Source organism: Helianthus annuus, chromosome 10 (assembly GCF_002127325.2).
Source record: "Helianthus annuus cultivar XRQ/B chromosome 10, HanXRQr2.0-SUNRISE, whole genome shotgun sequence".
Classification (NCBI taxonomy): Eukaryota; Viridiplantae; Streptophyta; class Magnoliopsida; order Asterales; family Asteraceae; genus Helianthus; species Helianthus annuus.
The window spans coordinates 113,161,816-113,184,882 of record NC_035442.2 but is presented as its reverse complement, the minus strand read 5'-3'; the positions used below and the strand labels follow the sequence as shown (position 1 = coordinate 113,184,882).

At 35.5% G+C, this 23,067-nt stretch overlaps 1 protein-coding gene and 1 long non-coding RNA gene across 2 annotated transcripts in view; one reads left to right on the top strand and one right to left on the bottom strand.

Annotated features, from left to right (window-relative positions):
* Positions 1-9,062: 9,062 nt before the first annotated feature.
* LOC118482861 lies at positions 9,063-9,442 on the top strand. Its single transcript, XR_004869037.1, has 2 exons — positions 9,063-9,125; positions 9,208-9,442. It is a non-coding gene; the product is annotated as an uncharacterized LOC118482861 (long non-coding RNA).
* Positions 9,443-15,534: 6,092 nt separating this feature from the next.
* LOC110884735 (G-type lectin S-receptor-like serine/threonine-protein kinase At4g03230) overlaps positions 15,535-23,067 on the bottom strand; it is a 40,650-nt gene continuing 33,117 nt past the window's right edge. Inside the window, exons 2-7 of the mRNA XM_022132447.2 lie at positions 17,237-18,346; positions 16,913-17,115; positions 16,626-16,836; positions 16,313-16,550; positions 16,037-16,187; positions 15,535-15,957 (exon numbers count right to left, since the gene is read on the bottom strand). Coding sequence (XP_021988139.1) covers positions 15,679-15,957; positions 16,037-16,187; positions 16,313-16,550; positions 16,626-16,836; positions 16,913-17,115; positions 17,237-18,346 — 2,192 coding nt within the window. The 3' untranslated portion in view covers positions 15,535-15,678. The remainder of the gene's footprint in view (positions 15,958-16,036; positions 16,188-16,312; positions 16,551-16,625; positions 16,837-16,912; positions 17,116-17,236; positions 18,347-23,067) is intronic.

The following is a 23,067-nucleotide window of genomic DNA, read 5'->3' as shown; positions in this document are numbered from 1 at the left end:
ACCATCAAAGACAAGAAGTTATTGTCATTGATGAAAATGGAAGACCCAAGACCACAATGGCTTGGGTCCCCATCTCCAACTAATTCATTTGAGTTCATGTGCAGGGTGTTCCAGGAGGAACTGTCAGTAGTCATTGGATTGTTGATAGTGGGGCATCCAGGCACATGACAGGCGACATGAAGCTTCTCTACGACGTTAAATCTATTAGAGGAGGTTATGTTGCTTTTGCTGGAGATAAAGGTGGATATATAACGGGTGAAGGAATGATATCCAACGGGATTGTCAGCTTTGACAAGATCAACTTTGTGCAACAACTTGATCACAATCTTCTTAGTGTTTCTCAAATCTGTGACAAGCAATTTTCAGTACACTTTGATGCTAATGGATGTTATGTGCTGAAACCCGGCTTCAAAATTCCAAAAGAATGGATTCTCTTGTCGGCTCCAAGGATAAATGATTTGTACGTCCTTGATATGAGCCAAGCTATTACTACGTCTGCACAAGCAACTTGTTTCGTTTCCAAAGCCACAGAAAAAGACACTATCTCTTGGCACAGACGAATGGGTCACATTCACTTACGCAAAATGAATCATTTGGTTTCAAATGAATTGGTGAATGGTGTTCCCCTCAAAAATTTCCATCTTCAAGATGTCTGTGTTTCGTGCCAGAAAGGAAAGCAAACAAAGAAGAAGCACCCTACAAAGAAGATCAACACGGTGGCAGTTCCTCTTGAACGCTTGCACATGGATCTGTTCGGTCCTGTCAAGCACAAGAGTATTCGGGGTGATCAATACTGTCTCGTGATAACTGATGATTATTCAAGATTTTCTTGGGTAGCGTTCATGGCACACAAGAGTGAAACCTTTGGTATTATCAAAAACTTGATCATTCAGATTGAGAATTTGTATAAGTTGAAGGTTAGGCGGATACGTAGCGACAATGGTACTGAATTTAAAAATCATTCCATGGCGGAGTTCTGCACTTCAAAGGGTATTCTTCATGAGTTTAGTGCAGCTTATACTCCTCAACAGAATGGTGTCGCTGAACGTAAGAACCGCACATTGATCGAGACTGCTAGGACAATGTTGGTAGAGTCACAGTTGCCCATTCCATTCTGGACTGAAGCTGTGGCCTCTGCATGTTATACATTGAACAGAGTCCTTACAGTCAAAAGGCACAACAAGACCTGCTTTGAGCTTCTTCAAAAACGGAAACCAGATTTGTCTTATCTAGAACCATTTGGAGCTCCATGCACAATCATCGATCCTAATGGAAAGTTTGGGGCAAAAGCAATTGATGGATACTTTCTTGGGTATGCCACCCCTAACTTACGAGTCTGGAATCTAGAGACTAAAAGGGTCGAGGAATGGTCTGAGGTCAGAGTACAAAGGCACACTTTGCCAGTCAAAAATCCGGGTCAACCTTGGATGTTTGAGTACGATGACTTCTTCAATTCGATCAATGTTGAAGCCGTTGAAGAAAATGCTGCGGCTAGGATGTTTTTCGAGAGTGACAATGCAACAGTTTCACCGGTGGTTCGTCCAATTCTTGTTAATCAAGAACCATCTTCTTCGGTGAACAATAATACTCTCAACAATGAGGATTTTCATGATGCAAACGAATTGAACGAATCTTCAGAGGATGATGAATTTCTAGATGCAGATCAAGAAGCCCCTACAACAGCAGTTCATGGTACTTCAGAGGGTACACCTCCAGTGGATGCCCATAGAACAGCTGAGGCTACTGCATCATCCTCTTCGTCAATTCCGGGCCTTGATTTGGTTGTTGATCTTAATCTCAACAACCTGGGTATAAATGTTCTAGTTCCAGATAATCCAGAAACAAGGATTCATAATACCCATCCTCAACAAAACATCATTGGAAATGTGCAAAGTGGCGTTCAAACAAGAAACATGTTGCGAAATAACAACAATGCAGGCTTGTATGCAGCTATTCGAGAATCCGGGCAACAAAACGATTGGTCCTTCGCGTGTTATGTCTCACAGGAAGAACCAAGAACGTGGAAAGAAGCCTTGAAAGACAACGCTTGGGTTGAAGCAATGCAGGAAGAACTGCAACAATTCCAGAAGCTGGGTGTCTGGAAACTCGTAGAGAAACCTGCTGGATACAAAAAGATTGGTACCCGTTGGGTGTTTAAATGCAAAAAGGATGACCGCGGAGTTGTTATCCGAAACAAAGCACGTTTAGTCGTTCAAGGTTTTCGTCAGATTGAAGGGATCGACTACAACGAAGTGTATGCACCAGTGGCACGTCTCGAAGCAATTCGAATCTTTCTAGCCTATGCGTCCTTCAAAGGATTCAAGGTTTATCAGATGGACGTGAAAAGTGCATTCTTACATGGTGTGGTTGAAGAAGAGGTGTACGTCGAACAACCTCCAGGCTTTGAAGATCCTATCCATCCCGATCGGGTTTGGTTGCTCAACAAAGCTCTCTATGGTCTTCATCAAGCACCGCGAGCTTGGTATGCAACCTTATCTCACTATCTGTTGGAGAACGGTTTTCGCAGAGGTCTTATCGACTGTACTCTTTTCATCAAAGAACAAGATGGAGATCTTCTTCTGGTACAGGTATACGTTGATGATATTATTTTTGGTTCTACTAATGATGTCTTGTGTAGGAATTTCGAGCGGATAATGCAGGATAAATTCGAGATGAGTGCTATGGGGGAAATGACCTTCTTCTTGGGCCTACAAGTACAACAAACAGAGTCTGGGATATTCATCCATCAGACTAAATATGTTGGTGACATCTTGAGCCGGTTCCAGATGTCTAATGCAACGCCCATTGGTACCCCATTGCCAACAAATCACGGAATTACTCCTGACTTGAAGGGAGAAGCTGTTAGCCCCTCAAACTACCGCGCGATGATCGGATCTCTTATGTACCTCACAGCATCAAGGCCAGACATAATGTACCCAACGTGTCTGCTTGCCAGATATCAAGTTAACCCGAAGGCCTCACATCTTGCAGCTGTCAAAAGGATTTTTCGTTATTTGAAGGCGTACCCTAACACCGGTCTGTGGTACCCTAGGGATAATAACTTTGAATTGGTAGCTTTCAGTGATTCTGATTTTGGCGGATGCAAAATCGACGGTAAATCCACAACGGCTGGATGTCAGTTTTTAGGAAATCGCCTAGTCACATGGCAGTGCAAGAAGCAGACGTGTGTCGCTACATCAACATGCGAAGCTGAATACATTGCTGCCTCAAGTTGTTGCTCCCAAGTTCTTTGGATCCAACAACAAATGCGGGACTACGGTTTTGAATTCCTAACTACTCCTATTTACGTTGATAATTCTGCTTCTTTAGATATCACTAGAAATCCTGTGCAGCACTCAAAGACCAAGCACATCGAAATCAAATATCACTTCATACGTGATTGCTTTGAGAAAAGGCTAATCGATGTTGTTAAGGTCCACACCGATGACCAACGTGCCGACTTATTTACCAAAGCTTTTGATAAATCAAGATTTGACTTTTTATTATTGGTAAACGGCATCAAGGTCAAGCAAGAGTAAAACCTACATCGGAAAATCATTTTTGTAAATATCTTTGTGTTTTAAATTTCTCTTAGTTTATTGATTTTAGGGGGAGTAAATCCAAAATCTGAAAATCCAAAAACATCGAAAAATTTCAAAAACACAAAAACAATAGAAAAACAAAAATGAGTTTCCTGGCGAGCAAAAGAGAAAATGATAGTACATCAGTGGTCTATCCAAACCTCTTTAAACCTTAAATGAAAAACGATAAGCAGCTCTATATAAGATGTATCGGTAGGCTCACAATCATTTTAAAGTGTGCAGGGTGATATAAACCTTAATCGACTGAAGACCAGGTGGGAACCATTCATTGGCATATGGTCTTAGTACCGAAATTTCGTTTGAGAGATTGCCGAGGTTCTGAGATATTCGGTCTTTATGCTGCTTATCATCTGGGTATCATGGTTATATCTTTTACCGAAATATAACGGGGACGCAAGTCTAGATCTTCCATGATACTATACATACGTGTACATATTACATACTGCATTCGACCTCAATAAGTGATAAACAATCACATGTCCAAAACAAATAAGTGATAAAATATCACATTTTTCCGGGTGTCAAGTTCGTCTCTCTGCTGTACGGAAGTACTGACCTGTTCACGGACTTGCACCTGTGCCCTCATGCATATGAAAATCAAGTTCCTCATTAATAAGTGATTATATCACATAGGGCTTGTTTTCAAATCAAAATAAGTGAGTATCTCACAGCTTATACGTCAAACAGATGATAATCGGTATACTCACCGGTAAGATGAACTCTCGTGCATACCTTGATACGGGAATGTGTCGTGATGTGGATGAACACCGGTCGGTAAGTATAAATCATACCTTAACGTATCCCCTCGCCATGATTACATCTGATAAGTTGAGCTTAAGTGGACAACAATACCGATAATTGTTATAGGATGCTTATCTTAATGTTAACTAACTGAACAACAGGAGCGTTTGGCATGACCGTACACTGATATGATTCTCTTACCCTCGAAACTCACAAAAAGAATGTCTGTATATATTTATTTACTGCTTTCAGTCTTTACATTTGAAAAATTCAAAAAAATACCAGAAAGATTTTATTTCTATTTTATTTTCGATCATACGATGTTGGAACTCTAGTCTTCGTTACCTGAAACCTGACTGAAAACCGAACTGACTAAATCTTCATAAACGGTCGAAATTTGCAAGTTTTGAAAGTTAAACTAAAATTGACAAATTTATTAAACTTTCAAATGTCGGACGGTGTTTGATTGTGACATGGTCATACGTGTGTCATTTGTTTATGTTTACTATATTCCAAGCAGTTGTTCTCATTACGCGTTTAGATTTCTTGCATGTGCAGATTCTAAAGGCAAGGAGAACATAGTCGATGACAAGCTTCGGAATGAAGACACGACGTGAAGGCACTCAAAGGATGAAGATGATCGAGTTGCCGCTGACCATCATCAACACCACAAGGATCTCACTTCATAAAGATCAAGTTTTTCACGAGCATAACTCAAGGGGGAGCTTATGTTAAAGGGGAGTTTGTCAACACACTTCCTACATGATACGGGTAGTTTGTTGATACAATTTCTGCTTTCAAGACGTGAAGACTTTGAAGATCCTCCGACAATGAAGACTTGAAAGGACATCAGAATTTTTAGAACTCGAAGACCAAAGACCATCGAAGTTCGAGACAAAGCTACAGCCAAGGGGGAGTTTGTTGGTGCACTTGTGTCTGTACTTTGTCTGTATTCGGTCACGATGTAAACGATGTCCTTGTTATTGTTGTAAGTTGACCAAGTCAACCATCCTCCGGTTTGACTTGGACAACAGTTTGTAAAATGTTGTAAGATGTTCTGTGTCGAAGGATAGCTAATCGAAGGATATTGTAGATCCTTCGATGACATCGAAAGATAGGCTACGAATGATACTGTTAGACTTCGAAGGATATGCAATCCTTCGAAGTATTTGTGGATCATTCGACAGCTTTGTCATCGATAGATGATCCTTCGATCATCTATCGGATCCTTCGGACCAGACATCAGATGCTGGGTATATATACCCATGCAGTGTGTTGAGAACAGACAGATGCACACAGACAGATAGAGAGAGTTCTTGAGAGCATTCTGTCCGAAAACACACACACACACTAGAGAGTTTGCAAAGCACATTTGTGAACATTGAGCTTGTAACTGAAACCTTTCATACGTATTAATACAAGTGGTGTTAATCGGTGAACCTTGTGTGTTTGTGTTTATACTTGTCTCATCCCGGTTTGCTTGCTAGCTTGGATTCCGCACTCGCTAGTGGGTTAGTATAACAAGGTTTAGGTTCGTCATCCTCCGAGAAGGGACCTACACTTTAAAAGCTTGTTAACGGTGAAACTGAATGAAGAAGGTGATAGAATTGAATGAAGAAGGTAAGAAAATTGAATGAAGAAGATGAGAGATTTGGTAGGTTGTTGAATCCCCTGTGATTTTGAATTGGAGTATATAAGACGGTGTTCAAAGGGAACACTGTCTAAAGGGCGGTGTTCAAGGGAACACTATCTAAAGGGTGCATATATAAGCATAAGACGGGGTTATATAGAATTTTGTTGAATATTTTAATTGGATTGGCACAATGGCTAGGTAGGAATTGATTTTAAGACAGGGTTATTATTTTAACACCGTCTAAAACAAGGTAGGAATTGATTTTAAGACGGGGTTATTATTTTAACACCGTCTAAAACAAATATTGAACACCGTCTAATGCTTCATATTGTAGTAGTGTGTCACATAGTTTTCCAACTATACTCATATGTACTATTACCCTATATATATTAATGACCAAATGACCTTTATTTTGCACATGTTTCAAGCGATAAGGTTTGATGATGCTTACAAGATTTGTTTGCTACTCACATAGGATTATTGAGGACTTACATGATTTAATACGGATTGTTTTGTTTATATTTAAGTTATTTGTTCCTTGATTGTAATAGATAATCTTAAAGTTGATTAATAAATATTTGGAATTTAGTTCCATGTGATTTCGAACAATCTACCAAAGTGGCGCCCCAATGTTTCCGTCTTCGGTCGGGGTGTTACGGTATTATTTGGTCATTCTAATATATATAAGATGTATGGAAGATCATGAAGAATAAGGATAATTTCCATGTCTAGTTTAGCTTTTTCTCCAACTAGTTGGATTATTATTAGATGTAGGAGTCATTGTATATTGTGTGAGTTTTGCATAATAAAACAAAAAAGGGTCAAGGTTGTCGACCCAAATACTAGTGCGTTATTGTTTCTGGTTCTAATTATTCCAAAAACTAGTATCAGAGCCATATAAGATACAATATGTGGAAGAGGAAGAAAAGTATGCTGACCCAAGACCCATAGGGAAGAAAGAATAGAAAAGGAGACCCGAGAAGCTGATCGCAAGGACCACGATTAATCCGCTGCAAGAATGTAATACCCAAAATTGTGAAAATCCTAAAATAACTAAATCAGTCCTAAACTAATTACTATATGTTAAACCGATTTAATGATTATCGTTACATACCGAGCAATTTATTTGGTAAATATTAGTAGTAAACAACATTTACATATATCTATATATATTCTAAAGTTTAGTTATATGTTCTATTTTAAAACCAAAATTTATGGTTGTTTTAAATGCATCATCCTATAAAAATCCTATTAATTGCATTTAATTTATATTAAATAAATAAGAGATAAGATAAAAAATAAAATAAAATAATTATATATCAATAATCATTAAAATTAATATCATCAATAACACATTATACTAAATAATATATTATAGATAAAGGTAGATTAGTTTAAAGTTAACTTTGATCTTAATTTGTTTTAATAATTGGTTTAAAGATAATTATTCCAAACTTATGATTATTCTATAAAATGATCTGTGACAAGGTAACCATAAATTTAAATTTCGAAGTAACTAATATATTAAAAGTAGCTCAAATATAATTCGTAATAAAAACACAACAATATATTTTCAAAGAAAACATATAATAAAAAAAATAGGTAAAGGGATCCAAATGATATCAAATATTAAGAACTTATCCATGATATTAGTATCAGAATTTAATAGATTAAGATAAAATTTAAACCGAAAGATCATAAAAATATCATTAAATTAAAGTTAAAAAGTAAAGAAAAGAATTATTATTATAAATAAAATAATAAAAATATATAAAAAACTATATATATTATTAAAATATTAAAATTACTATTTGTACCGATACCAAACAAGACCGTACCGGTATTTTCGATACCAGTACCGGTTGACACCAAGCTTATCCCACCCCGTGATACTAAAAAATCATTAAATTAAAGTTAAACAGTAAAAAAAAGGAATTATTATTATAATATTAAAATAATAAAAGTATTAAAATAACTACATATATATATATTCTAATATATTATTAACAAGATTTTGGCTAAATTAATTAGATTATTATAAATAATGATAATAATTTACAAATAAAACAACACAATTTGCAACAAAGCAATGTATGAAACACCATATTAACATATAGTACAGTACATTAATGCTAGAACCTAATGTATACTATATTATAAAGCATTTCATAAGGATACCAACCAAATTTAAGTAATTACAATCTTTTATACTTATGGTACAACAACTTAATGATGTTAGTAAGGGGTGAAATGGTCTTTCTACATTAATATTAAAAAATAAAAAAAATAATTATCTATATCTATATCTATCTATCTATACTATATTATAAAGCATTTCATAAGGATACCAACCAAATTTAAGTAATTATAATCTTTTATACTTATGGTACAACAACTTAATGATGTTAGTAAGGGGTGAAATGGTCTTTCTACATTAATATTAAAAAATAAAAAAATAATTAAATGAGAATATAATCACAATTAATTATAATAATACAATAATAAGTTCGGTTCTTAAATGCAATTAATAAACGAAACCTATTGGGATAAACCGCAAAAGCACTCCAAAGGTCCAATTTCAATCAATATGTAATAAATTTGACCGATTAAGGACACTCCTATCATTGCTATAAACTCACCATTTCACTCAACATCAACTCCTTTGTCTACTATTGTGCGAGTTGGAGTCGAAAAGAAAGAGATAAGAAAGAGATAAGTTGATATGAAATTTATTTATCTTGGTGGAAAGGTGTGTTCTTTTATACCCATTTCAACATTTATTCGAAAAAACTTTGGTTTGTTTCTTAAAATATTCAAATGGGATAACAGTTTTCTTTTACATAATCTATGAGTTTATATTAATGTTTTATTATGTTTTTGGTGATTTAGTGGTTTTTTTTCAAATTATGATTTTATATTACATATAAAGTATACACACAGGTTATTGGATACAAAAAGACAGACACTTCATACTTCATCAAGGTACCCTTGCATGACTATAGTATCTGGAACCATTTACCAATGTATTGTTTAATTGTTCATAAATTTATAGTCTTTTTCCTTTTTGCAGCTTCATGTATATGGAGGTGTAAAAGGGTGGGTACGAGAAAAGTTATTCATTTGGAGATAGACATTTATTTGGCCTATTGGTATTTCCTTTTTTAATTTCTACTTTACTATTTTTTTTAAAGATATCATGCTTTTGTGTGATTTAATTGATACTATATATAGGCAATATAGATGCAGAGGAAATATTTGAGGAGGTATTGTTTGACAGGATTGGGCAGCAAACTTTAAGGGCTCGGATGTTTTCAACCCGCGCAAAAGATTTAAATTGATTGCGTTTATCTATACTATCGTACAAAGCATTTCACAAGGGTTCCAACCAAATTTAAATAATTGCAACATATTATGCTTATAGTACAACAACTCAATGAAGTTAGTAAAGGGAATTAGTCTTTCTACATGAGTATAAATTAATAAATACAATTAAATTGATAACTTTATAAATTAAGTATTGTTAAATACTTGATAAAGAATTAAATCATTTGACTTAGTTGAACATCATCACCTTCCTCATATTTACATTGCTTTTCCATTTCAAGTTCTCCGTAACCGATTACTTGATTGAATTTTATAATTAAGTCATTATTATTTGGTTTAGTAATTGCTAAACATCATACAAATAAGGTTACAACCTTTTTTGCAATTTTATCAGATAGTTGATAGTTGATGAACATCATATGAAATAAAAATAAAAATAAATAATAATATTAATAATAATAATAATAATAATAATAATAATTAAATATAAAAAACTTAATCAACGTTATTATGAATTTAATTATAACTATAAATGGCTTTAAAACTTAAAAGATGCTAACCAATTAGAAACGAAAATTACTAAAAGGTAATTTCATGGGGTATTATTATCTATAATACCTAATAATTGCAACAATAATGATTAAATAATGAACTTAATTACAGATGGTTTAAAACTCAAAAGAATGCTCTTTGCATCTTACCTCAAGTCTCATGGAATAAGGTTCAAATGATAACCATTGCATAATTAGGAACCACTTTTTAGCCCTTGGATCGTATTTTGATGGTTGAGACCTTTAAGTGCAATATCTATATCTCTAAGATGAAGATAATGTATGGTAATGAAGATTTGGAGCAGCAAGAGGTAAAAACAGCCCGAATTTTTCCTTTTATAAATTCGATTCGATTCGTGAGTGTTAGTGTGTGTGTTTATATTGATTAGGGTTTCATCAAATGCAATGTGAGGGTTTCCAATCGGTGTTTATACAAATAATATAGAACCCAATTTTTATGTATGTGTATGTAGTGTGTAGTATGGGGTCTTGCTTACCTCATTCAAGAAATAACAATGAAAGACAGGGGTCATTGATTTTGATTTCGAAAAACTCCGCCCCTTTGTTCGCCTTCTTCCTGATTTTAAGTTACGGTGAGTCAATTTCCTTTTTTCTGATTCTAATCGATTAAGAACTATACGTGATTAACCAACGAATTGTGGTAGATTTTATGTTTCTATTGCAGTATTTGGATTGAATTGACTGTTGCAATTTAATAATCGTCAGTTATAGTTCGTTTTTTGAATATAGAGAAACACTGACTTATTTAAGGTGCTTGATTTGGGTGAATAGTAGCAATATAAACTGCTATTGTAATTTGGTGTGATATTCAATTCAATATCAGCAACCTAATCAAATTGTTCCCTAAACATAGAGTAAATGTGTTCACCAGCAAGGTAATAATATGTACTAATTTTCAATTATAAGAGACTTCTAATAAGGAAATATAGCTATTAGGTTATGTCAAGGTAAGCATAGTTTATAAAGAATATGTTGCAGAATAAAGTTAATACAACATTTTAGTAATAAATAATAAACTGCTTTCTTATCTATAAAAGGGAACAAAACCTGCAATTTGACTTTTAGATGTCAAAACTGAATTTATATGTATATGTGTATGTAGTATAATATATATATTTAACATCTATTTTACACCATCTAAAACAATGAAAAAGAAAAAATAAAAATAAAAAAATTTGAAAACTGTGACGTCTTTTGAAGAGGGTTGAGAAACCACACGTCCATAGAATTGAAGTTTTGTGAGACCACATGTGGTGGGGCGCAAACCTCTCTCAAAGCGTCTTAAAAACGCGGGGGAACACTGTACCCTCGGGCGTTTTGGGCCTTTTTTTTGACTGGTAGTGCTACCACAAAGCGCCGAACGAGGAGTGGACTTTGGTCAAAATAACCATGGTCAAACGGCTAACTTTAAAAAAAACCGGTTTTTGTTTTAAAAATCTATACTATATTCGCACTTTCGTACCGTGTCACGCACTATCTATATCAGTCGTCGTTCCAGGAAAAAACAATAACTATTATGCATGCCGTGCATCGCACGGGTGTTCCCCCTAGTTTATATAATATCAATTTGTAATATAGTTAGGCTTTAAATGGTTGTTACTTTTACATTAATGGTGTTTCATGCTTAGTTTTGTTGTATCTTTATGTGTTGGGGTTGTACACTTTGTTAAATTATATATTATAAGTTTGTAATAATTCTTGGCATTGTTGGTTGTAACTAGGGGTGCAAACGAGTCGAGCTACTCGAGCTAGGCTCGAAAAAAAAAGCTCGAACGAGCCGAGCTTAAACGAGCTCAAGCTCGAGCCCGAGTCTAAAAAAAAAAGAGCTCGTTTACATTGAATTAATTCCACTTAGGATGACACAGCAAATACGTAAGTAATTGACAGTTACGCATTGCTATATTTATTATTATCATCTCTGTCATCCGTTTCTATACCGTTAATTCGGGCAGATAGTCACATATAACCAACTAAATATAAGTATTACATATGCATCAACAACTATATATTAGTTATGATTATTCTCCGTTAGTTATATATAACGTATATTAAATTACCTGATTACTAGAAAACTAGTTTATTTTATATTGGAACATTTTTCTTGTTATTAAATGTATTATTAGGATTGTTTAGGGTCTTATAAAAATTCATATTAAACTAAAAGATTTGTTTGTAAATTCTCTAATACTCTTGGGAATGATTTGAAAAATGGAATTAAATAAATTTCTTTACCTTCCTCTTTGCTCGTACCCTAATTTTATAATAGCAGCCATTACGTTTTCACCTTCGGCACCGCCTTCACACCTTGTAACCTCTAGGACTGCGGCCATCATCACCTACGTACCGAATTCAGTTTGCGATCACCACTGGAAATTGCAACAGCTTCACCGTTCGCCGTCGCCAATAAGTGGTCATTGTTGTGCCCTCCTTAAGCTAATCGTCTACGCGAAATAGATCGGTTTGTTCGGTCCATCAGTGGAGGTAAAGATGTGACTCTTCTTACTTTTGTTCGATTTAGGCTAAGGACCGATTTGTTTCCGGCGACTAAGAACCGCATTTTGTAAACTGGTTTGAAACTTTGCTTATATAAATATGAACTGGGTTGTTCGACTAGAACCACACAAATCAGTTGTAGGAACTGAATAAACAAGTAACATATATGCTAGCATCTACATGATCAGTTTATATTTGGTTGTTAGCAAAAGAAGAAAAGTGGAAGATGACTATGTATCACAGAAGAAAAAAAAAAAAACCTTCTTATACACAATAAAATATTCTTTATTTATTCAATTTTTTTTTTTTGAATATTAAGTTACCAATGGTCAAATCAAATTAAAGGTTGAAAAAAAATTACCACAAGAAGAGTTGTCTAATGAACTTGAATGTTTGTTTTTGCTTTCTTGATTTATTATACAATAATTATATAGAGAATTTGATTTATTATACAACCATGAATTATATGGAGCATAAAAGAAGGCTTATGTTTGTTGATATATTTTCTTTCTTAAATTGCGATTTGTATTAGTTTTTCTTTTTAATTTTGGTTAGGTTGTAAATAAACTATTATTATACTCTTAATTTGAAACAAGATAGACAGACATCAACTTGGATATACTATTACAGGTAAATGTAGTTCGCGGTCGCCGGGAAACTCAACACAAGGCGTTTTTTTTAAACAAAATCATAACAAAACTAACCTCAGAGATACGGGTTTAGGTTTGCATAATTTTTTTTGAGGACGACTCGGTTTGTGGATTTTTTTTCTTGCAAATAAGATACGGATTCTGTTTTCTTTTCATCGTAGTATACTTTTAGTTTTCGTTACTCGTAGGTATGGTTCCTTTGGTCTTCACATCATAGTATTATTTGCTATTCGTTACATCCTATTACATATTCTGTCTTCTTTCCATCGTAGTACAAATTCTAGCTCTTTATATAAGTACGAATTTTTGGGTCTTGATATCGTAGCATAATCTTATCTTCATTACTCTTTAGTACGGATCCTTGTCCTTGTTTTAAGGTCTGATTGTCATGGTTTGATACCTTTATCTGTTGATATGTGATGCGTTATCTGAGTCAGTATTGTCTTTGTTTGCTTGTTTATTAGTGTGTCGTAGCATGCCATACCTCAGACTTATACTCATGGTCGCATGTTCCTGTCGATAATTAATTTTAGTTATCTGTAAATTATATATATGGCCTTAGCATGTCTACTCTGTCACCCAAGCATGTCTGGCTTGTCGTTTGGGCGTCAACGGCATGGCACTTATCGTGACAGTGCGTAATAAAAATTCACGGCGTCTCTAGCTCGTGCTTGTGTAGCACCTTGGCCACTAGAGGCGTATAGATCGATCTTAGCTCTGAGTTTGAGTTTGTTTGTCTGGAGATGGAATAATGGGTGAACGCCACACTCACCATCTCATAGGTGCATGGACTAGCTAGTTGTGTACCAGTATGTTCTGTTTATGGCTTTGGGTGCTTCTGTGTTACACGACTTAGTTTGTTGATATATCTATCGTGTAAGTTAGTATACGTTTCTGTATATGAATATGTTTAGTATCTGTTCTGATATGTTTGATATGTTTTGTACGCATCTGATTATGCTTCTGATCGTGTATTAGGTTATGATTTCGATTGTGTTCAGTATCTGTTCTAATATGTGTACGCATATGGTATGTTTCCGATCAATATTGGGTTAAGTATACTTCGGACTATGTTCAGTGTCCAATTCTGTTATGTATTAGTTATGTCTGTTTCGACTCAGTATCTGTACCGGTTTGTATCAGTTTCGTCTCATTATCAGTCTTGATTTAGATTTAGATTCAGTGTTATACATTTAGTTTATATCCATCAGTACATGTATTCAGTATTTGATTCAATGTCTTTTCTATTCTTGCCATTGGATCTGTCTTTATTTCGTGTCGATTCTCTTTATCGGTTTAAGGAATTTCGTTAGGATTTCATTATTCTACATATAAACTTAGATTATCTAAAGTATTTTGTCTACTATGTAATAATCTCTAAAGTTATAAAAATAGTTTTGACTAAATAATAACTTATAAATATTGATTAATTAAAATATATGAATCTGAATATAAACGTGTGTTTAAAGATAGTAGTTCGACAATTCTTTTCTTTTAAAGATCATGAGATTTTAAATGGTATTTTAAATGTTTTGGCTTAGCTATTTGTTTTGTTTCTATTTCCCATGTCGTTTTTTTTTTTTTGGAATGTCGAAAGTGTTTCATTCGGAAATCCAGATTATTTAAATTATTCTACTTTTAGAATATAACTTTTCAAAGTTAGAAAATTAGTTCTTTTTGCCAACGATGATTTGGTATGAAATATGATGATCTATTTTATGTTGATGAAGCTAAAAAGTTCAATACAAGAAAATAGCTTTGCCAAGTATCTTGTTTTAAAAATAATAGCGCAGTATTAAACGTTGTTCAAACTATCCGATAGTCATTAGTTTTTTTTTATTTGCTCAAATGTTTCATTTACAAACGACAGGTTAAAAATTTTACTTGTTATACGAATACTATATTATTTAAATGGTGTTTTAAAATAAGTCCGTTTATACAAGATAAAATATGTTTTGGTCATCATGATCAACGACGTATCAGTCTCTACATCGGTTTTGTGTTTGGTCGGTATTAGTTATGTATATGACTGACTTTGGTTCATTTTCGTGTCACTCTTGTGTCTGCATCTGTTTTAGTACTCGTGTCAGTGACCGTTTTAGTTCAGTCTCAGTTCTGTTACGTTATGTTTGGTTTTCCGCTGATATGACTTTACTTGTACTGTTGATTTCTCCGTTACTGAGCAATTTTTGGCTCAGCCATATTTTTCTTTTCGTGTTTGTCTTATTTGTTTTACATGTAATCTGGGATAATATGGGATTTCAGTGAGGAGCGTAGGAAGTTGCTGACCAAGATTCCTTATTTCAGTAACGTAATAAAATGTAATTAGGATCTTTTATTTAATGTTATGGATTGGTTTTTAGTTTTGATATATGTAAGAGTGACATGTCAACCCTATTCGGGTCGGGGTGTTACAAAGAAAGTAGTGATCAAAGAAGATAAACCAAGACCAATTTTTGGGAAGCTGAAGACCGATTGAAGATCATGCAAGATCATGGAAGCATTAGACTCATGGCAGATGAGTTCAACTATGTTTTTTTTGGTGTATGCTTACATTTACTTTGTACAATCATTAACTCTTTTAAGCCATACACATATGTGGATAGTACATGTTGTCAATAAAAAGAATTATCAGAGAAACCATAGATGAAATAAATGCCTCGTTAGCGCCCGGCTACATCTGTAATCGTCAATGTGTTTTTAGAGGAAACATCATGGTCTCTTCTGGGAATGACTGCTGGTTCTTTTGGATTTGGGAGCATGGCCATATCACCTCCAAGCATCATAACTGCATTTGTCATGGTGGGACGATCATCTGGGTCTCCTTGTACACACAAGAGTCCGACATTTATGCACTTCAATACCTCAGTTGAATCGCATGAATTCACTAGTATTTGATCCAGCAACTCAAATGGTCTGTCTTCTATCCATAAGCTCCATGCCTGAGATATATATTGCAGACATATAACAAAATTTAAACTAACGTAGTAGCAACTATAAATTAGTTTTTAGATAACTTACATGCTCCAAAAGACTTGTACTTTTTTGGGATTGATAGAATCCAGTGTTTCTTTTCCCACTTAGGATCTCAAGCAATACCACCCCGAAGCTAAAAACATCAGATTTGATAGAGAATTTACCTTTACGTGCGTACTCCGGAGACATATAACCACTGAGAAACACACAAAATGTTGTTAGAGAACACATGATTTCCCAATTGTTAACATACTCAATTGTTGGGGGCTGTGTCCATAGTCAGTTTTGGCTCTTCTTTAAGAAAAGTGAGTACTGACTTACAAGGTTCCTACAACTTTGTTTGTGACAGCTTCCATATCTTTTCCTTTAACTATCTTGGCCAAACCAAAATCCGAAATTTTTGGATTCATCTCCTCGTCTAGCAAAATGTTGCTTGTCTTCAAATCCCTATGAATAATCCTCAACCGGGAATCATGGTGAAGATAGTTAAGTCCTCTAGCAATTCCCATAATGATACTGAATCTCATTTTCCAGTCCAGTGATGCCCTAAGTATTGGATCTTGCAAAAGATAATCATATGAGTTTTGTGCATTGTGCACTAACAAGTGTCTGTATTCCAGAGATATATACTAACCAAAAATGAATTTATCTAAGCTTCTATTTGGCAAGTACTCATACAGTAGCATTTTTTCTTCTCCCGTGATGCAATATCCCAGTATTCTAACTAGATTTATGTGTTGAAGTTTTGCAATTAGAGTAATCTCATTTTTGAACTCTTGCAAGCCTTGTCTAGAGAGGCTTGACAACCTCTTCACTGCAATTTCTTGGCCTCCAGGAAGCTTACCCTGATCAGTTAATCATAGTACTTTAGTTACTACCATTTTTGTATAAAAAGATAACTTAGAAAAACGTCTTTGTTACCTTGTATACAGGCCCAAAACCACCTTGCCCAAGCAGATTTTCCTCTGAGAAATCGTTAGTAGCAGCTACTATGCTTTCCAGCTCAAAATGTTGTACATCGAGGCCTTCTCTGTCATCTTCTTTAGAGTGATCAAGATGAAGTAACTCATTGATATGTCTCCTCGTATTACAAGATTTGAATTCTATGTTATTTTGGTTTTTTTCTGCGCAACAAAAGAGGATGGTTAAGATAAAAATTCACGTTACAGAGAGAATTTTAAATTGTATGCTCTAGTTAATGAATGAATGGAAAGGCTGATAGCTTCAGTATTCATAAAGACTTACTTCTTCTGTTCACCAATCGCTTACACATTATATAGCTAATGCCGCCAAATAGTGAAAGTACCAGAGCTGAACCAACAACAGAAATTGCAAGGACTCGTTTCAGGGATGATGATCTTCCTTCAGTATTCCGTTTCTTTAGAGTGCCAGAAATATTAGCTTTTGAAGATGTTGAAACACGGAAGGAAATAGTATGTTCACCCTTCCCTCTAAGGTTATATGGTTCTGTGTCCCAGAACCAGCAACCGAGATTCTCACGACTTGGGTCCTGTATCCCTCCCTCTTTTTGAGAACTATAAGAATAGGCCAGGCAATTGCAGTCTTTGAGGCAGTCTTCTATGCATTCTGATTCATTTTTTGAATGATAGATGGGCAGAGTTGTATCATCCATACTAATCATAGTTATGTTTATGAATGTGTCTTTGGTACTTTCGTCACAGATTTTAGAAGTTCTCATGCATCCTTGCGTGTGATCATCAGGTGAAATAGGTACAAATCCATGCAGACAACTACACAATGGAGAGCCATTTTTTTCCTTGCACATCCCAAACGGCCCGCACACCTTATACAAGCTACAAGCATCTTTTGGTTCCTCCCATTCCAATCCCCATTGGTTTTTTTCTTCTGACCAAATAAAATATTGTAACTTCCCTAAGTGACCCATTACCAACCTTGAATTAGGATCAACCACCACATAAGTTTCGTAAGATACTGTACGATTAGGATTAGGATTAGGATTAGGATTAGGTAATATAATTTTTCGTTTTAGTGTGGTGGTATTTGACAAGAAGTTGAATGCGTTGGAGAACATTTGATTATCATCAAAGCTATCATCTTTTGATATCTTCCCACTTTTCCAAAGAAACGTTGTTGACCCGTTCACAATAGAATACCGAGCTGTACCTGGATCCGTCTGAAATTTGAAGCTTCCAGATCCTGGGTCGGTTACAGTTCTCCATGATGTCAACTTTAAGTTTTTTCCCATTTTCATCCCAGGAAGAAATGTATCAGTTGGAGTTTCAAAGCTTTGCCACAATATGCATCTCAATTCCACGTCTATTAATACAGCATTTCCAGTGTCCAATAACTTCAGTGTTGTTAGAGGAGCTCCTTCTGGCAATACCATAATGTAGAAAAATTAATTAGGTAGGTTTTCCATAAAAAGTGATGGCGGAATATCATAAACTTTGTATCATAGTGTGATGACGCCAACTTATTGGAGGTATAAGCTAGACACTTAGGCGGTTATATGGAAGTTAATATTATCCGTTACATGTGAAAGATTGCAACCCTTCTATTTGATACTATAACCTTCTCTATATACCCCAATAAAGTGGTATTAGAGCCAATGACTTCAAAGACCAACGTAGGATTACAAACACAACCACCACTTCCAAAACTTAATGGCCGAAATGACCACCATATGACTATTCAAATGAAAGTCTTATATGAAGCATAAGATCTCTTAACAATTGTTAAGGGACTTCCAGAACCAACAAGCACAACACCAAAACAATCAAAGGATTCTCAAGAAAGAAAATAGACTGAAAAGCTTTATTCCTTCTATATCAAGCCATAGATGACAACTTTTCGAAGCATCTTAGAGGTCTATAACATTCAATGATGCAAGGGGCTCATTACAGAAAATGTATCGCATGATTCTATTGGTCAACTAAAGGAGGATTAATGGGGAAAATATCAAGGATAAAAGAATCATAGGAAAGATTCTTCCTAGCCTAACAAGGAAATTTGAACACATAGTGGTGGCTATGGAAGAATTGAAGGATCTTTTAAGAATATTCCTGGAAGGTTTATTGGGAACATTAGAAACACATGAACTAAAATTAAAAAGAAAAAATGATTCTTTGCCTACTGCGCATGCATTCTGGTTGCAATATGAAAATCAAGATAATTCTATTGGGTTATTTCGGGGTTTTATTACTTGGATTGGAAGTGTTAGATTTATTAAACTTAGTTGTGTTTAGCATGTATTTATTCGAATTTATAAGTAGACTAATTATGTATAATGTGTACTCGGATTATTAGATGATAAGGACATACATTGGCTTGATAAGCGGGTGAATGGGTTCAAATAACTGCCGGAGGCAGTTACCCGCCAAAAACAACCGCCAAAACCAATGTATATATATTGTATTACCGGCAAACATTTCCGGCTATCAAGACATTCTCACTTCTGTTTGAATTGTCCATTATTCATTGTATTTCACATATATCGTTCATCTCTTCACACAAAATGCCTATTCAATTCGGTTCACTCACACGTGATCACATAAACCCAATCTTTGATTCCGCTGCACAAGTGTCTTCTGATTCCCAACATAGTGGTATCAGAGCGGAAACGGGGAAGAAGAAGGCTGAAGTCAGATCATCATCCACTTTGTTGCCTTGTCAACACTGCACGGATGAAATGAATAGCAAGAACAAGCGAATTCAACGAGAGAAAACATGTTTTTACTGTCACCAACCAGGGCATCAAATTTATTCGTGTAACAAGAAAGGAACAGATGAGGCAACCCAATTGATCCGGCAAGCGGTGAACATGGGGATACAGAATCAAGGAAGAGAAATTAGAAATCATCAGGAGATGATTGTCATGGGTACCGAAGGAGGGCTATGGAGCGATATTTGGTACGTTAGTTCTGTATTTAAACACCATATGGCTGGAAATTTAAATGTGTTTAAACGTATTAAGCATATTATCGGGGTTGATACACAATCTGGGGGAAACAATTTTTTGTTTACGCGTGGGGTTGGATCGGTTGAAATCAAAACTTGCAACGAAACTATGAGAATTCAGAGCGTTTTCTATTCTCCGGAGTTAGACCGAAACGTCTTGAGCATAGATCAATTAACCATGCAAGGATTCACTGTCAACAAGAACGGTGATACTTGTAAAATTTTTCCTATGTTCTCTATTCCGGTCAATAACTCTGTGAATGATGCAAGTGGGTTGACAAGGGAGGAAGAAATTGGGTTAAAAGAAAAACAGGGCATTATTGATGAAAGCATATATGACGATGAATTCAAAGAAAGATACTTAAACTCCTATTTTGAAGAACTGAATCTGTCTTCACAAGAACCAGACTGGAGTTTGATGATTGTTAAGGAAATGGAATTCCACGAATTCGAATTCGTCGACTGTAAGGCATTTCTGGATTTAATCGATGATCGAGATTTTGTGTTTAAATATAAACACATGTTAGAGATAAAGTTTGAGGAGATGGTCAAATGGTTCCTGTACGATTATATGGGATTAACCACAAGACCAATCCCACCATTTGCTCCAAACAAGAAGAGAATAAACTTATTAAGTTTATATATACCGGTGGCAATCGACGGAGGTTACCGGGAAGTCACTACAGAAAACTTATGGCCTGCAATTGCAAAAGATCTAGGATTTGATTATGAAGATGGAGATTACATGAGGGTCACTTATGCCATGTATCTTGACATCCTAGAATACTATTATAAATTCAAGACTATACAAGGGAATGTGCAGGACAAGGAGGTGATGCTTGAAGAAGGAGGGTCCTCTACCGGCTGTTACAAAAGGGAGAAAAGTGCAGATGAAGTTCATCTGAAATCTGCTGGACCGGCACCAGTTGCACTCTTCGCTGGAGTCGATGATGATGATTGGAACCAAGTGAAAAAAAGAAAGCGGTTTAACTTCAATCATGCCAGATGGGCCGTCGAAGAAGCAAACCAGAGTGTGATGGAGCAAGCCCGTAAACATAACCAAGTTTAAGGGGGGGTTATGTTAGATTTATTAAACTTAGTTATGTTTAGCATGTATTTATTCGAATTTATAAGTAGACTAATTATGTATAATGTGTACTCGGATTATTAGATGATAAGGACATACATTGGCTTGATAAGCGGGTGAATGGGTTCAAATAACTGCCGGAGGCAGTTACCCGCCAAAAACAACCGCCAAAACCAATGTATATATATTGTATTACCGGCAAACATTTCCGGCTATCAAGACATTCTCACTTCTGTTTGAATTGTCCATTATTCATTGTATTTCACATATATCGTTCATCTCTTCACACAAAATGCCTATTCAATTCGGTTCACTCACACGTGATCACATAAACCCAATCTTTGATTCCGCTGCACAAGTGTCTTCTGATTCCCAACAGGAAGAAATGGAACAAAGTGGGAAGCAGTCACCGACCTACTATGAGATCATGGGAAGTAGTTTACGGTTTTATTTTTCAGCGGTATTATGTTTTCAGTTTAAATTTATCATTGTAGCAGGTTTCGTTCTAGTCTTTTCCTTCCTTCTAAGCATATTCATCTTTGAAGTAATAAACCTAAGAAAATGGATCCAATACCGCGTGTATCAGAGTCCTGTTTATGCCAATATATCCCGGGTAAATATGTCAATTGTTATGTCACAAGCAAAGGAGAGCAGAAGGGCCCAGTTTTAGTGTTGGATGCTCACAACAAAGAATTACACAACCTGGTGCATCAAGGTAGAAGCTATTCTGGATGCCTACATATGGGAATCTACGGAACCACCAACTGGAACAATGGTGGATGAGATGGAGAAGTCTCGCCCAGCATTCACATTTAAAGTGGTACCAAAAAGTATTCTTTTGTAGGTTGCTAAAAAGAGATATGGTATTGATTGAAGACAGGTATCTCTGTGCTGATCGAGTACAAAAGGCAAGGCTACATACACTTATATATTTAGAGGCTTTTTGTATGAAGGATGGGGAGTCCTCAGATGAGTTTGTCGAAAAGTTAAGCGGCTTGATCTTGAAACACAACAGTCTTGGAGCGACTCTTGAAGATAGTGTTCTTGTAAGTTGATTTTATCCTTGATAATTACCTCCAATTGATAGCTTCGATCAAACAGAATACAGATGTGGATACTATGCCATTTTGAGGCGATTGGAAAACAAAAAGCCTATGAAGACCGTCTAAGACTTTCCAGCAGAATGCCAACAAAGAAAACATTCTTTTGTTCACAAAAACAAAAGGATCATCTCACTAGAATACTTCGGGATAAGTTTCTCAATAACGAGGTCGTTGTTGGTTTAGGTCTTACTCTTTTCTCACTCAACAAACTCACACTTCCATTCAATATAAATAAACCATATATATAGATAAAGACTCACGTAGACCTCCTAAAAAATGAGAATAAATCAAATAAAACACATGCAAAATAAACCCCACTACTTCCTTATTTTTAGCAAAACTCCAACGTTCAATTCTTCTGCATGTTCAACTACTAAAAACTCGGTCAAACTTGGACAGGTTCTCACCCATAACCCATTAGCTAATGGATGACCCATTTACCTGCTGGCCCGTAGCCTGTTAAACCAACCGATTAACCCAACAATCACCCCCTTAATCTGTTGTCGTTCTTGCTACTTCCATGTTTCTTGCTCGAACTCGTTCTTGCTTTCTTGCTAAACTTGCTAACTTGGTTTGATTCGAACTCGTTCTCTCTTGCTACGAGCCACACATGACATACTTGCTACACGAACCACACGAGTCCGATTACATGCTTCAACGTCTTCCTGTTGATCATAAAATGCTCAACCTTTGCTACTTGCTTTCACTTTCTTTCTTTTGCTTTCTTGATCGACTCTTTCTGTCTTTCTAGTCGATCCGGTCTTTTCTTTCTTTCAACACTGCCGGCCATGGTTGTCTCCTTCTATCTCGGTCTAATGTGAACCCTTTCGGTCTCGGTCTCTGGTTCACAGTTTCGGTCTATTGCTCGGTCTTTCGGTCTAAGCTTTCTTCAAGATTAGCTTTATTCGGACTACCGTCTTGGCAAGGAGAACTGATTCAGTCTCGGT